The sequence below is a fragment of the Caretta caretta genome, chromosome 10 (assembly GCF_965140235.1).
Source record: "Caretta caretta isolate rCarCar2 chromosome 10, rCarCar1.hap1, whole genome shotgun sequence".
In the NCBI taxonomy this organism is placed as follows: Eukaryota; Metazoa; Chordata; order Testudines; family Cheloniidae; genus Caretta; species Caretta caretta.
The window spans coordinates 51,752,567-51,765,269 of NC_134215.1; the positions used below are offsets into that span (position 1 = coordinate 51,752,567).

Consider the following 12,703-nt stretch of genomic DNA (forward strand, 5'->3'; position numbering starts at 1 on the left):
GACTGAGGACTGGAATATCAGAGTGCTAAAGTTAGTGGTGAGGTGCATTGCAGAATGAGTAGGAAAGCAATTGGGGAAGAGCCCAACTACACTGTAACTGATTACAGCCTGTGCTACGTTAGTGCCTCATTTTCATGTGCACTGAATGTGTGCATAATGAGAGTTTTGTAATGTACATGTCTTAAAATGATTTCTACTTGGAATAGCTCTGAAATGTTTTAATCTTTGTTTTTCACAAAGAACTTATGCTGATAAATTGAGCCCCAAAGTGGTCCAGTCTTTGCTGGATCTGCTATGCAGTCAGTTGAAGAACCTGTTATCACAAGCTGGCGTGATGCTTATGGCTTCCTTTGGAGAAGGTGAAGGTGAGGAAGATGAGGAGGTGGAGGAGGAGGAAGAAGAAAAAAAATTAGATTCAAACGGAGATAATGAGAAGAAAGACTTCAGAGGTACCATGTTTACACCATTTTTGTTATATTGGAATTAATCTTTTCTTTAAAAAAAAAAAAAAAGAGGGGGTTGGAGGGGGACAATAAAAGCCTAACTCTCCACTATTTTGCCTTTTGTGTGGTCTTTTCCTCCTGTGCAGAATAGAATGAAATGCTACTGAATAAGAATTCTCCATTCACATAAGTGTTACACCTACTTGGTGCATACGTAAAGGACTAAACAAGGTGCAAGTTGGTGGAGAATCAGGCCCATTTCCTCCATTTCCATATTTAGGGAGAGAATATTGTTCCCCTCCAGCAAATAAGATTGTTATAGTGGTTGTGTTTTGCACAATTGTAATTTAAGGAGCTGAATTTCCCATAATATAGGCAGAATTCTTCTCTGGGTTCCTCTCTGGTTATCGCTATCACATAGTCCACATTCAAAATTTTCTATAGCTATCAACCTATTTCATATTCTGCAGAGAGTGCAGAGTGATTTGATGTCAAAAAACTTAGCCTAACCTTTATATTCAAGGGTCTATAGTTGTCTTTAAGAAAAAAGCTCCTCCAGTATAAAAGTAGTCAAATAATGTCTTGTCCCTTAAGGAACCTATTTTGTATAATATGATATAAAAATATTTAATTTCTAGGGAAATTGTGTGTTTTAAAAAACCATTTACGGAATTTTACTTACTTTTAGATGTGTGTTAGGCAGGGCTTTGGAGCGGAGCCCGGAGCTAGAGCGCGGAGTAGTGGAGCTGCAGGTTTTTGCCCGGAGCTGGAGCGAAGCCGGAGCACAGAAAATCTTGACTGCTCCACTGCTCCAGGTTTTTTTTTTTTTTTCATTTTCAATCCAAAACGAATTATATTTAGCAAGAAAGTCCTAAAGGTGCCATAAAGTTTCAGATTGTATAACAATTGATATTAGTATCTACTTTACCACTTTACGTAATATGTCACAGTTATTCTCACTTCGGCTGAAATCGAGATTTAATGTACAGATACAAAATTACAAAGTTTTTTGGAGATATGTTTTGTTAAAGAATCAGATAATTATGAGACATCCGGCAACACTTCAGACTGCTCCCACCCTTGTGCCATGGTTAGGCGAGTACGTACTCGCGTAGATTAGTTAGTTAGATTAGTATGTGTTGATACTTCTTTTGTAAGGGTTGATCAACGAGATTCGCTGAGTGCTGCGATTACGGAAAAGTGTGACGCAAGACGCAACATTTAAGATATCACAAACAGGTATATTGCAAAAAAGATAATGTTTTTGTTTATTGATATATTAACATATCGCAAGAGATATTAACCACTTAAGCTCATTTCTCACACAGGCTCCCGTTACCGGTACATTTGTTCATTTGTACATGCTCCCGTATCACTCTGGCGGACTTATTTTATATGTCGTCTGTTCAACAGTCGTTTGATAGCGTTGTTTGTAATTTTAAATTTACTGAAAAAGTCGTGTGCAGGAGGCATATAAATATACAGTAAACATTTTTGCATAAATTAGGTGTGATTTTTGTGATATATCCAGAGTCATTGGAAAATGTCCAACGCAACTTTTGGTAATTTTAAGAAAAAACTTTTCTGTGAACACAGTCCTAAAATTCTTCCTAAGAGAGCTACAGTCCCTTCAAGGAGGTGATGAAAAGTTAATTTCTGGTTAATATCTCAAAAACGTTTTAATATAAAGTAATGAAATTATGTCTGTGTCTTAGCGTTAGTATGTGCTACCATATTACGTTATCCAAAATTATTTAAACCATAGGCGTCCTGAACTGGCGATTTGGTCATTTTTATTTCATATTTCAAGAAAAGCTTGTCGTAGACTGCGCCTGGCTACGAGTGGTAATATTATGTTCCATAATAAGTTAATAATTTTTGGTTATTTATTTTTTAAAATTTATGGTTCCAAAGTTGAAAAATAAGTAATAAGTAAAATTGTTTGTATCATTCTAAGCATCTAAGCAGATTAAATTTTTTAAATAGTTTTCTCGGAAACGGTTAATTATACAAAATAAATTAAGAGTACCATTTTAATGTATGGTTTCAGAGGAACAGCCGTGTTAGTCTGTATTCGCAAAAAGAAAAGGAGTACTTGTGGCACCTTAGAGACTAACCAATTTATTTGAGCATGAGCTTTCGTGAGCTACAGCTCACTTCATCAGATGAAGTGAGCTGTAGCTCACGAAAGCTCATGCTCAAATAAATTGGTTAGTCTCTAAGGTGCCACAAGTACTCCTTTTCATTTTAATGTATGTTTCAGCATTAAATCATATTCCAGGGTCATATCTGTTAAATAGTCAAAGATTTAAAAAATATTAAATAAGATTGGCCCATTCCACCAAGTTTAGTTTAAATAATTTTATTTGAATGATGTTGTATGATAGAACATTGGAAATAAACTTTAACGGAAAAGCGGATTCAAATTGCAAGCACAGTCCTTTTAGTAAAGAGAGCAAATTTTCGGAAATATATTTTTCCTTCATCAGGCTGGAAACGTTATACAAGATAGAACCTGTTATATGCTCTATCTTGTATAATCTATTCAGGCTGACGAAGCAAAAACACATTTCCAAAAATTTGCTCTCTTTACTAAAAGGACTGTGCTTGCAATTTGAATCCGTTTTCCCGTTAAAGTTTATTTTCAACCTTGTAACATGTAGTCTCGTTATTTCCCAACAATTAATGTTGTAGAACAGCAATAGTACGAACTAACGCTATGGCACATACCAAATTTTATTGATATATCTATATTAAAGAGTTTGAGATATTAATTAAAAACTTGGAAAATATTTTAAATATTTTTACTGAAAAATGTCATAAGAAAAACTAACTTGCAATTTATAAATACAAATTTATATTAATTATGTATATTAAAAATACTTCATTAAAACTGCAAGAAACATGTTAAAATATTAAAATATACTTTAATAATAATTTTGTGTAAAAGGAAAATGTGATCATTTTTGTCCAGAAAATCCAAAATAAATTCAAAGTACCTTAAGTGGTTCAGATATCACAAGTAGGTATATTATAAAAAAAAATAATGATTTTGTTCATTGCTTTTCGAAGATCATAACAAGAAACATATTTGGATGTGGTAGCAGCACAAGAAGATTTGGCCCTGGCTTCAACAAAAAAAATCAAATCTGCCCCCCATGATTGATAGCCGATTTACGGAAAAGGATCTCAACAGTGTCTTTACTTTTGAATTTGAAAAGCCCAAATTTGGGCTTTTGGGAAAAGCAAAGAAGAAATCGGCAACATGCAAGGTGGAAAAGGAAGTGAATGGCGAGCTCAAACCATGTAGCTTCAAGACAAGTGAAGCAAATGCCATGAAAAGTTTCAACCTTTGGCGACATGGAAAACGTAACCATCCTGAAAACTATGCGGCTCTGGTTTCAAAAAAGGACCAGGAAGATGAGGCAAAACAGAAAGCTAACTCAGTAAATGACGTTCCTCTGGCTCTTTGAAAACTCCTGGAGAAAAGATTTTTTTGCGGAGCTTCATCAGAAAAGAAACCCAAAATTGAGCAAACAAAACTTAACTCATATTTAAAGTCCTCAAAGTTTACAGTCACCATGGATGCCAATACTTTCCATGAAAGGCTGATGGAAATGGTTTGCTTGAGTTTAACACCGCTCACTACCTTCAGGCTAAAGAACAAAGGATTCCAAAAAGTTGCAGGTGAAATGGGTCTGCAGCTTGGCGTTTCGACAGGGCACGATGCAGTTCGTCATTTAGTTGTCAGCACAGCTGAGTCTGGTCGTGAAGAGCTCAAGAAAGCTTTGGAGCAAAAATTGTGCTACCTGAAAATGGATGCGGCAACCCGTGGAAAGAGAAATTTTCTTGCAATCAATGCTCAGTACTACAAAGAAGGAAAAGATAAAGCTGTGGGAAAAACCTTGGACATAATCGATACTGAAGGGCGTCATAATTCTTCGTATATGAAAAGTCAAGTAAAAGCTATTTTAGAAAAATTTGGGATCAGTGAAATGCAAGTGCTGAGCATCTGCGTTGACAATGCAGCAAACATGACGTGTGCCATCAAAAATTTCAGCGAGGACAATGAAACCATTTCTACCTCTGAGAACAGGGATGTGGACAGAACTGAAGCTATTTTGCCTGATGAAGGAACTAAAGGAATGGATGAAATTGAACTCAACATGGATGCTGCTGCGCAATGGGTTAATGACCCTAGCCTCATACTTCCAACATGGCTTCATGAGGATGACTCAAAAGTACAACTGATGAGGTGTGTAATCACTCTCTTCAGTTGGCAATCTGGGATGGACTGAACAAAGAACATGCGAAGAAATTTCTGGCAAAAATTCGCCAAGTCGTCAAACTATGAACCCCAAGTATTCAAAGTGTTCTGCTTGATCTACACGGGGTAACTCAGTCATTGGATACTGTGACTCACTGGGGTTCAACATTTGCGATGATTGATCGGCTTCCCGTTTTTCAGTCTTACTGTGAACAAGTGGCTGCTGCTAGAACAAGAGAACTCAAGTTAACAAAAGCTGAATGGGACGAAGTGAAGAACCTGCGAAACCTCTTGAAAAAGCCAAACCAAACAACCGTGAATCTTCAAGTTGTCGATGTAACCCCGGGAGTTTTAATGAAGGAATGGCGAAAATTGTCAAAATTCTTGCAAGAAAATGGGGGATAAATTGCAGAAGGAATTCTATCTTCCACGCAGAAGCGCTAAGAGAAACTTTTTGACAATATTCATTTCATTGTTGGAGTTTATGTTGACCCACGGTATCAGATTCTTCTTACCTCAAGAGACATACCAACGGCAAAGGAAGGGCTCCTTGATATTGCTCGACGACTTGAAAAACAAAATCTATTGCTACATTTGAACTCGGCAAAAGAGGTTGAAGAAAACGAAACACAACAAAAGGAGTCATTAACAATCGAATTTGCGGTTTTGGAAAGTTCACATCCTTCAGAAATAGCGGGCTGTTCTCAAACGTCCGTCTCCACTCTGAACTTGTTCGAGCGTCCATCCCGTCTTCAGTCATCACAGGGAAATGGAGACGATGACGCCTTCGAAAAGGAATTGGATAAACAACAAAGATGCAGACGAGTTTCTGCGATTCATAATTATAATGAAGCATTATTAGAGAGAAACTTTCGGGAAGATTGTGAGGCGATGGAGACTGTTGGTAGGCTAAAAGTTGTCTGTGTTTGAGGCCCTTCACAGCTACTCACACCACATTCAGGCTGCCTGTAGAATTGCTTCGAGTATGCCAACAACTCAAGCTAGTGTAGAGCAACTGTTTTCGGCTTTAAAGTTAATTTTAAATGATTTGCGGCAGGCTATGAAAGACGACTTGATTGCTGCAATAATTTTTTACAGAATGAATTAGGAATGATTCTAGTTTGTATAATTGTTGATGACATTTAAATTTGTTTTAAAAGTCTGAATAAAAATGTTTTTTCAGAATTACAGTATGCACTTTTTTATTTAGTTAAAAATTAATTTGAGTTGGGGAGCGGAGCTGGAACAGTCACTATCGGTGCCGGAGCGGAGCAATTCAAAAATTTGATTGCTCCAAATCCCTGGTGTTAGGTCATATGACTAGTCACAGGAGTTTGGTTTTTTTAGTAGTAGTTTTGTACCTGATAGATTCATAGCATGGGCTAGTACTGTTGGGTGTGTTTTAACAATTTTAATGTTTTCATTTTTAAAAGTCACCAACTAGTTAAGATAGTAGTATCAACTTCGGAAAAAGACAGGAAACAAAGGAGGGCTTAGTGTTTTGGATCAAAAATCCATTTAAAAGGGAAAAAAGAGCCTCTAAGACAACTGATTACATTTGATGTATGGCTACATTTATAAATGGCTAATCAATTATTACAGATTGTTATAGAATCCAATTGGTCAATAGATTGCTAATAATCTTAAAACCATCCATAACACCTTCTACTCAAGAGTCTAACATTCTTAAAACACTTATTAATCATTTATAAACACTTTGTGAATATACCCTTAATATAAAATGTCCAGAAAATTAAACTGCTACAGACAACTTGCAAATACTAAAATTTTTGTGCCTGATTTTTAAGTAAGGTAGGTGTGCCATTGTTTGCACATAGCTGATTATGGTCATCTATATGCCAAGTACCCTGTGCAGTTATGGTAAACTTGCATATACCTAATTTATTTTTTTTAAAATAGTCTCTCTGTGTTCCATAAGGCACGTGTGGCTGATTTTGAGTTCAGTAGAACCTCAGAGTTACGAACACCAGAATTACGAACTGACCAGTCAACCACACACCTCATTTGGAACCAGAAGTACATGGGCAGCAGTAGAGACCAAAAGTAAAAGGCAAATGTAGTACTGGGTAAAATGTAAACTACTTTAAAAAAAAATGAAGGGGAAAACAGCATTTTTCTTCTGCATAGTAACGTTTAAAAGCTGTATTAAGTCAATGTTCAGTTGTAAACTTTTGAAAGAACAACCATAATGTTTTGTTCAGAGTTCCGAACTTTTCCATTACGAACAACCTCCATTCCCGAGGTGTTTGTAACTCTGAGGTTCTACTGTAGTTATGATCTGCCAGATGCATGCTGATGCACGTTTTACAGTCTTACAGGATAGCCAAAGTTGGTGGCATTCTGTTGTGAGCTCTCACTGTTCTCAAAAACAAAGTAAGCCTGGAACCCCAACTGAGTGTCTGTGAATTTTCTGACATTTTTCATGACCTAAATATTGTGTATATGTAGGTTGTTTACCGCAGATATATCAATCAATTCATTGCTTAGAATTTTTAGCAATAACTTTATTTTACTCTTCAGCTGCACTCCGAAAGCAACATGCAGCAGAACTGCACCTGGGAGACTTTTTAGTCTTTCTGCGAAGAGTTGTTTCTTCAAAAGCCATTCAGTCAAAAATGGCTTCTCCCAAATGGACAGAGGTGCTTCTTAATATTGCATCTCAAAAGTGTTGTTCAGGTATGATCTATTCAAAATGGATTCTCTCTGTGTCTGTATGTATATGTATGTGTGTGCTGTTTCTAACATTCGTTACACTTATTCAGCACTCAGTTAAAAAAATTAATTGATTTTAGTAAATTTATGATTGTAATCATTATTGTAGTTTTACTCAACGTGTTTTAGTGGTTGTCAGTAACATACTTTTCCTCTTGAAGGAGTACCCCTAGTGGGCAACCTAAGGACCAGACTGCTTGCACTTCATGTACTGGAAGCTGTGTTGCCTGCTTGTGAATCTGGTGTTGAAGATGATCAGATGGCTCAGGTTTATATATTTTTAAATAAACTTTTTAAGTTGTTGTTTTCTGCAGCAAATCTCATACAATAAAAATTTAAATTAAGCCGTGCTTGTTAGATTTTCAGAATTTTGGCCACCCGATGCTCAATGTATTTACTTATCTAGGAATGATCACTACGGATCTTAAACTAGTTACAAAATAGACCAAAATGGTTTAAACCTATTATTTGTTTTTACAAGTTTGGGATTAAAGTGATCTGAAGTATGCTCTAATACATACAACAGGTTGTTGAACGATTGTTCTCACTTCTGTCTGACTGCATGTGGGAGACACCGATCGCTCAGGCTAAATATGCAATACAAATAAAAGAGAGAGAACAAGAAATGAAGCTGCAGGTAATAGTTCTTTTTAAATTTTCATTAGATACTTCTGGGTTATATAATTTGAGGTGTACTTGTGGCACCTTTAGAGACTAACCAATTTATTTGAGCATGAGCTTTCGTGAGCTACAGCTCACTTCATCGGATGCATACCGTGGAAACTGCAGAAGACATTATATACACACACAGAGACCATGAAACAATACCTCCTCCCACCCCACTGTCCTGCTGGTAATAGCTTATCTAAAGTGATCATCAAGTTGTGCCATTTCCAGCACAAATCCAGGTTTTCTCACCCTCCGCCCCCCCCCCCCCCCAAACTCACTCTCCTGCTGGTAATAGCCCATCCAAAGTGACCACTCTCTTCACAATGTGTATGATAATCAAGGTGGGCCATTTCCTGCACAAATCCAGGTTCTCTCACTCCCTCACCCCCCTCCAAAAATCACACACGCAAAGTCACTCTCCTGCTGGTAATAGCTTATCCAAAGTGGTTTTTGGAGGGGGGTGAGGGAGTGAGAGAACCTGGATTTGTGCAGGAAATGGCCCACCTTGATTATCATACACATTGTGAAGAGAGTGGTCACTTTCGATGGGCTGTTACCAGCAGGAGAGTGAGTTTGTGTGTGGGGGGTGGGGGGCGGAGGGTGAGAAAACCTGGATTTGTGCTGGAAATGGCACAACTTGATGATCACTTTAGATAAGCTATTACCAGCAGGACAGTGGGGTGGGAGGAGGTATTGTTTTATGGTCTCTGTGTGTGTATATAATGTCTTCTGCAGTTTCCACGGTATGCATCCGATGAAGTGAGCTGTAGCTCACGAAAGCTCATGCTCAAATAAATTGGTTAGTCTCTAAGGTGCCACAAGTACTCCTTTTCTTTTTGCGAATACAGACTAACACGGCTGTTACTCTGAAACCTGTCATAATTTGAGGTGTTTATTTTGTTCCATTTCTGATAGAAGCAGGGAGAAACTGAAGAAGAGGATGAGAATCTTCCTATACAGGAAGTGTCCTTTGATCCTGAGAAAGCTCAATGCTGCATAGTAGAGAATGGGCAGATTTTAACTCATGGCAGTGGAGGTAAAGGATATGGACTAGCATCCACAGGAGTCACTTCTGGGTGTTATCAGTGGAAGGTATATGGAATTAAACGCATTATTTTAATTCTGTCTTCAGTTCTTTCTTTGCTTCAGAAAAATACTTTTTTATAAATAAATATTCAAGAACATACTGTACTACAGAAGAAGCAAAACCTAGTGATTAAAGGACTATTCTCTATCTAAAATAAACTGCACAATGCTGTATTTTGAGTGCTCCTGTTTATGGTGTCACTGGAGCAGATCTCTTAGTTGCTGCTTCAAACCAAGAACATGGCTATGAAGTCCTTTGTTTTTTTCATTGTTGATGGTAGTTTCCTTTTAAATCCACAGTCAGTATAAAAGTCATAAGTTTAAAACAGACTTGCAAAATTCTCTTTCCCCATTGCAAGTAATTATTTTAGTTTTTTTTTTTTTTTGTGGGGTGGGGGGAGCAGTGGGGAAGGATGAATTAATTTGTTATTTATTTATTATCAATCATCATGGTAAAAGGGGGAGTAGATCTTGTATCTGGCCTAGTAAATTTTCATGGCTTTTTTTTGCAAAACTGTCTTCTATAAATTCCATTTTTAGGGTAATTAGACCAAATGTTTTGAAATTGTATTTTGGAGTAAGGCTAGATTTTGGGATTTGGAATGTGGATCTGTCCCCTTTCTCCAAGATGTATCTTCTCTGATAGTGAAGACCTTTGTGGCAGCCACAGCAAAGTTGGATTATCCATTCTTTGCTCTTGCCAAAATCTTGTCTAAAAATCACCTGCACATAGAAGAAAATGATCTGTTAAAATCCAGTCTGGGCCCATCAGTCAATGTACTCTCTCCAATATCCTTACCCCAGTCTCTGGTGTCATTCTTCTATTTGATAATGTGTCAGTCAATAGCATAAATTATTCTTCATACTCTGCATTTCAGAAGAACCTTTTTACTGCCCTAGACATCTTAGGCCACAATTACCTCTCTCAGTATGAACTGACTTTATCCTTGCATTTCAAAGGTCTGTTTCCAGGATCAAGTTCCTAACCAGTCTAAAATTCACCCTTGTAGTTTTACCTCTTATGCTTAATTTTACTAACCCTTTGAAGTTTTCCCCTCCACACCGTTCAAAAGAGCTAGATTTAATTTGCATTCTGTTAATTGTGTGAACACACAGGATGATGCTAATCAGTGGCATCCTGGTATCAGGTGGAGTGCACCTGATTTTTGTTTCACTCTTCTCTCAAATATCTTCAACAAAAGAGGTTGCCAACTCAGAAGACATGCTGTCCCCAAACTGAGTTCCGCTGCTGCTAACTGCTGCCCGAAGGCCCTTTCCTCTGATGAAGATCCTATGAATTCTTCTGTTCTTCCTGCCTGTTAACCAGCTGTATGCCACCTGCAGACTGTTGAATACTGAATTTCTCTCATCTTAGTCTAAGATCCATCTCAAGACATTTGGAAGGGACTGATTTGTTACCAAAATACTTGCATGATGCCTTTCTTTATACACATTGGGCCAGATAATAGTAGCGTTGCTCATAATTAGGAGTACCTTAATCTGCAAATAGTCCATTTTGAAATCAATAGAACAACACACACCATGTAAGCAATCAGGTCTTGGAATCTGTACCTTTGACACTGGGCCCAATTAGTGGCAGTGGCTGTGCTAACGTGGCCCATTTAGCATTTTGGCTAAAATCCTGGTTCTGAATCCTCTCTCTGTGCACTCCTCCTAATGAACCTCTTTCAAGTGTCCATCTGTTTTTAATCCTTATTATCACACATTCTCGTGATAATTGTCAGATGTCTGAGATTAACAGCCCTTGTATACAGGCTCTCTAAACTTAGTTTATCACTAGGTTGTCCTCCATATTGTGCCACCTTCTGTTCATCAGTGCCTACTGATTTTCCCTATGAAGGATTTGTCCTCTTCAACAAGACTGATAGATGCCTCCTCTTTCTTAATATTGGATGAGCCATAAAATCCTATGTAAATAGAACTAGTTTTAAAAAAAAAAAAAACTGATTACTTTTCTCATTAATTTTGAATGGACAAAAAAAAGGGAGAAAGCCAAAACATGTTGGCCAAAGATGATTGCTCAAGGCCTGCCCTGTCTTACCCAGGTCAAGGTCTATGTCAGAAGAAGCTCTTCCAGCTTTTGGATGAGAAAGGCAAAGCTTTACTAAATCAGTTATGAAAATTTATTGTGTAGGCCTCCACACACACTTTCACTAGATTTTACAGATATGTAGGCTAATGCAAATGCACTACGTAGCTTCTGTTTTCGACAAATAAGGCTGCACTGCCGTCTGAAGGGAATATTAGTCGCCAGCCTATGTAGATCTGAATTTCTCCACTCAGAGAATGCATACATTTTCTCATGGGTAAATGACACTTCAGTTAGACAAGGTAATTCTCTAACAAATCATCCAGAGTAGTTCTGTTGCAAACCTAGTTACATATGGAGTTATATTTTTTGTTTTGTTTTGTTTCTGTATCCTTTCTCTCTGAGGATAGTATATTGTAGCTTGTGCTTTTCTGGATAAATCATTCACTTTAAACATGAGTGAAACTAATTTATTTTGCTGACTAACATCACTTCAACTATATCTTACCTCCTAACTTGTAAGGTACATATATACTTCTTAAATTGAAAGTGCGCCGGAATTTGGTTTATGTCTGGAAAAGTTAACATGAACTTTTGAGACATCTGTTGGTGCCCAAATACTCAATACTAATGGTTGCTAGTAGACCAGGATAAATCACTCGTTAGAAACTGACCTTGTAGTTGGAAAAATATAATTTTTGAGGCAAGAAAAGTGTGTTCAACCAATGTGTTAAAGGTATTAATTTATGAAAATTTTGCTATTTTACATGTAACATATTTAAAACTCTCCTTAAATTCTTATACTAAGGGTATATTCTCCTCACTCCTTGAATATAATAATTCCTATGCTCAGTATTATACTGGAATGTTGAATTATGCCATGGTATTAATTTTTTTTTAATCCTTCTAGTTCTATATTGTGAAGGAAAATCGAGGCAATGAAGGCACATGCGTAGGAGTGTCTCGCTGGCCAGTACATGACTTTAACCATCGCACTACCTCAGATATGTGGCTGTATAGAGCCTACAGTGGTAACCTATATCATAATGGGGAACAGACTTTGACTCTGTCCAGTTTTACCCAAGGAGACTTCATCACATGTGTATTAGATATGGAAGCTAGAACCATTTCCTTTGGTAAAAATGGAGAGGTATTTAACTGTTTTCTGTGTTTCTTTTTTCTTTAATATTTTCCTGTTGTAACTTTGACTGTGAACATTCAGTAACTTACACATGATTCTAAAACCACAAAAAAGTTAGTTTTATTACTTGTAAAGATTATAAAGAGGTAAAAATAATTATTTAAAATTTGTCTAGTTCTAAAAACCTGTTGTTTTAAAAGTTTCTATTCCTTGTCTTATTTTTTAACTAGGAGCCCAAACTAGCTTTTGAAGATGTGGATGCAGCAGAATTATACCCTTGTGTAATGTTCTATAGCAGTAACCCAGGAGAAAAG

The 12,703-nt window shown here is 37.0% G+C and overlaps 1 protein-coding gene across 7 annotated transcripts in view; it reads left to right on the forward strand.

Moving 5' to 3' along the window:
- HERC1 (HECT and RLD domain containing E3 ubiquitin protein ligase family member 1) overlaps nt 1-12,703 on the forward strand; it is a 215,851-nt gene that overhangs the window by 119,236 nt on the left and 83,912 nt on the right. For 6 of the 7 annotated variants that reach the window (XM_048867260.2, XM_048867261.2, XM_048867267.2 and 3 more), the window contains exons 30-36: nt 241-449; nt 7,252-7,407; nt 7,605-7,711; nt 7,970-8,080; nt 9,028-9,204; nt 12,159-12,398; nt 12,620-12,703. In XM_048867260.2, the coding sequence (XP_048723217.1) occupies nt 241-449; nt 7,252-7,407; nt 7,605-7,711; nt 7,970-8,080; nt 9,028-9,204; nt 12,159-12,398; nt 12,620-12,703 (1,084 nt within the window). The remainder of the gene's footprint in view (nt 1-240; nt 450-7,251; nt 7,408-7,604; nt 7,712-7,969; nt 8,081-9,027; nt 9,205-12,158; nt 12,399-12,619) is intronic. The other variant, XM_048867262.2, reaches the window with a different exon arrangement.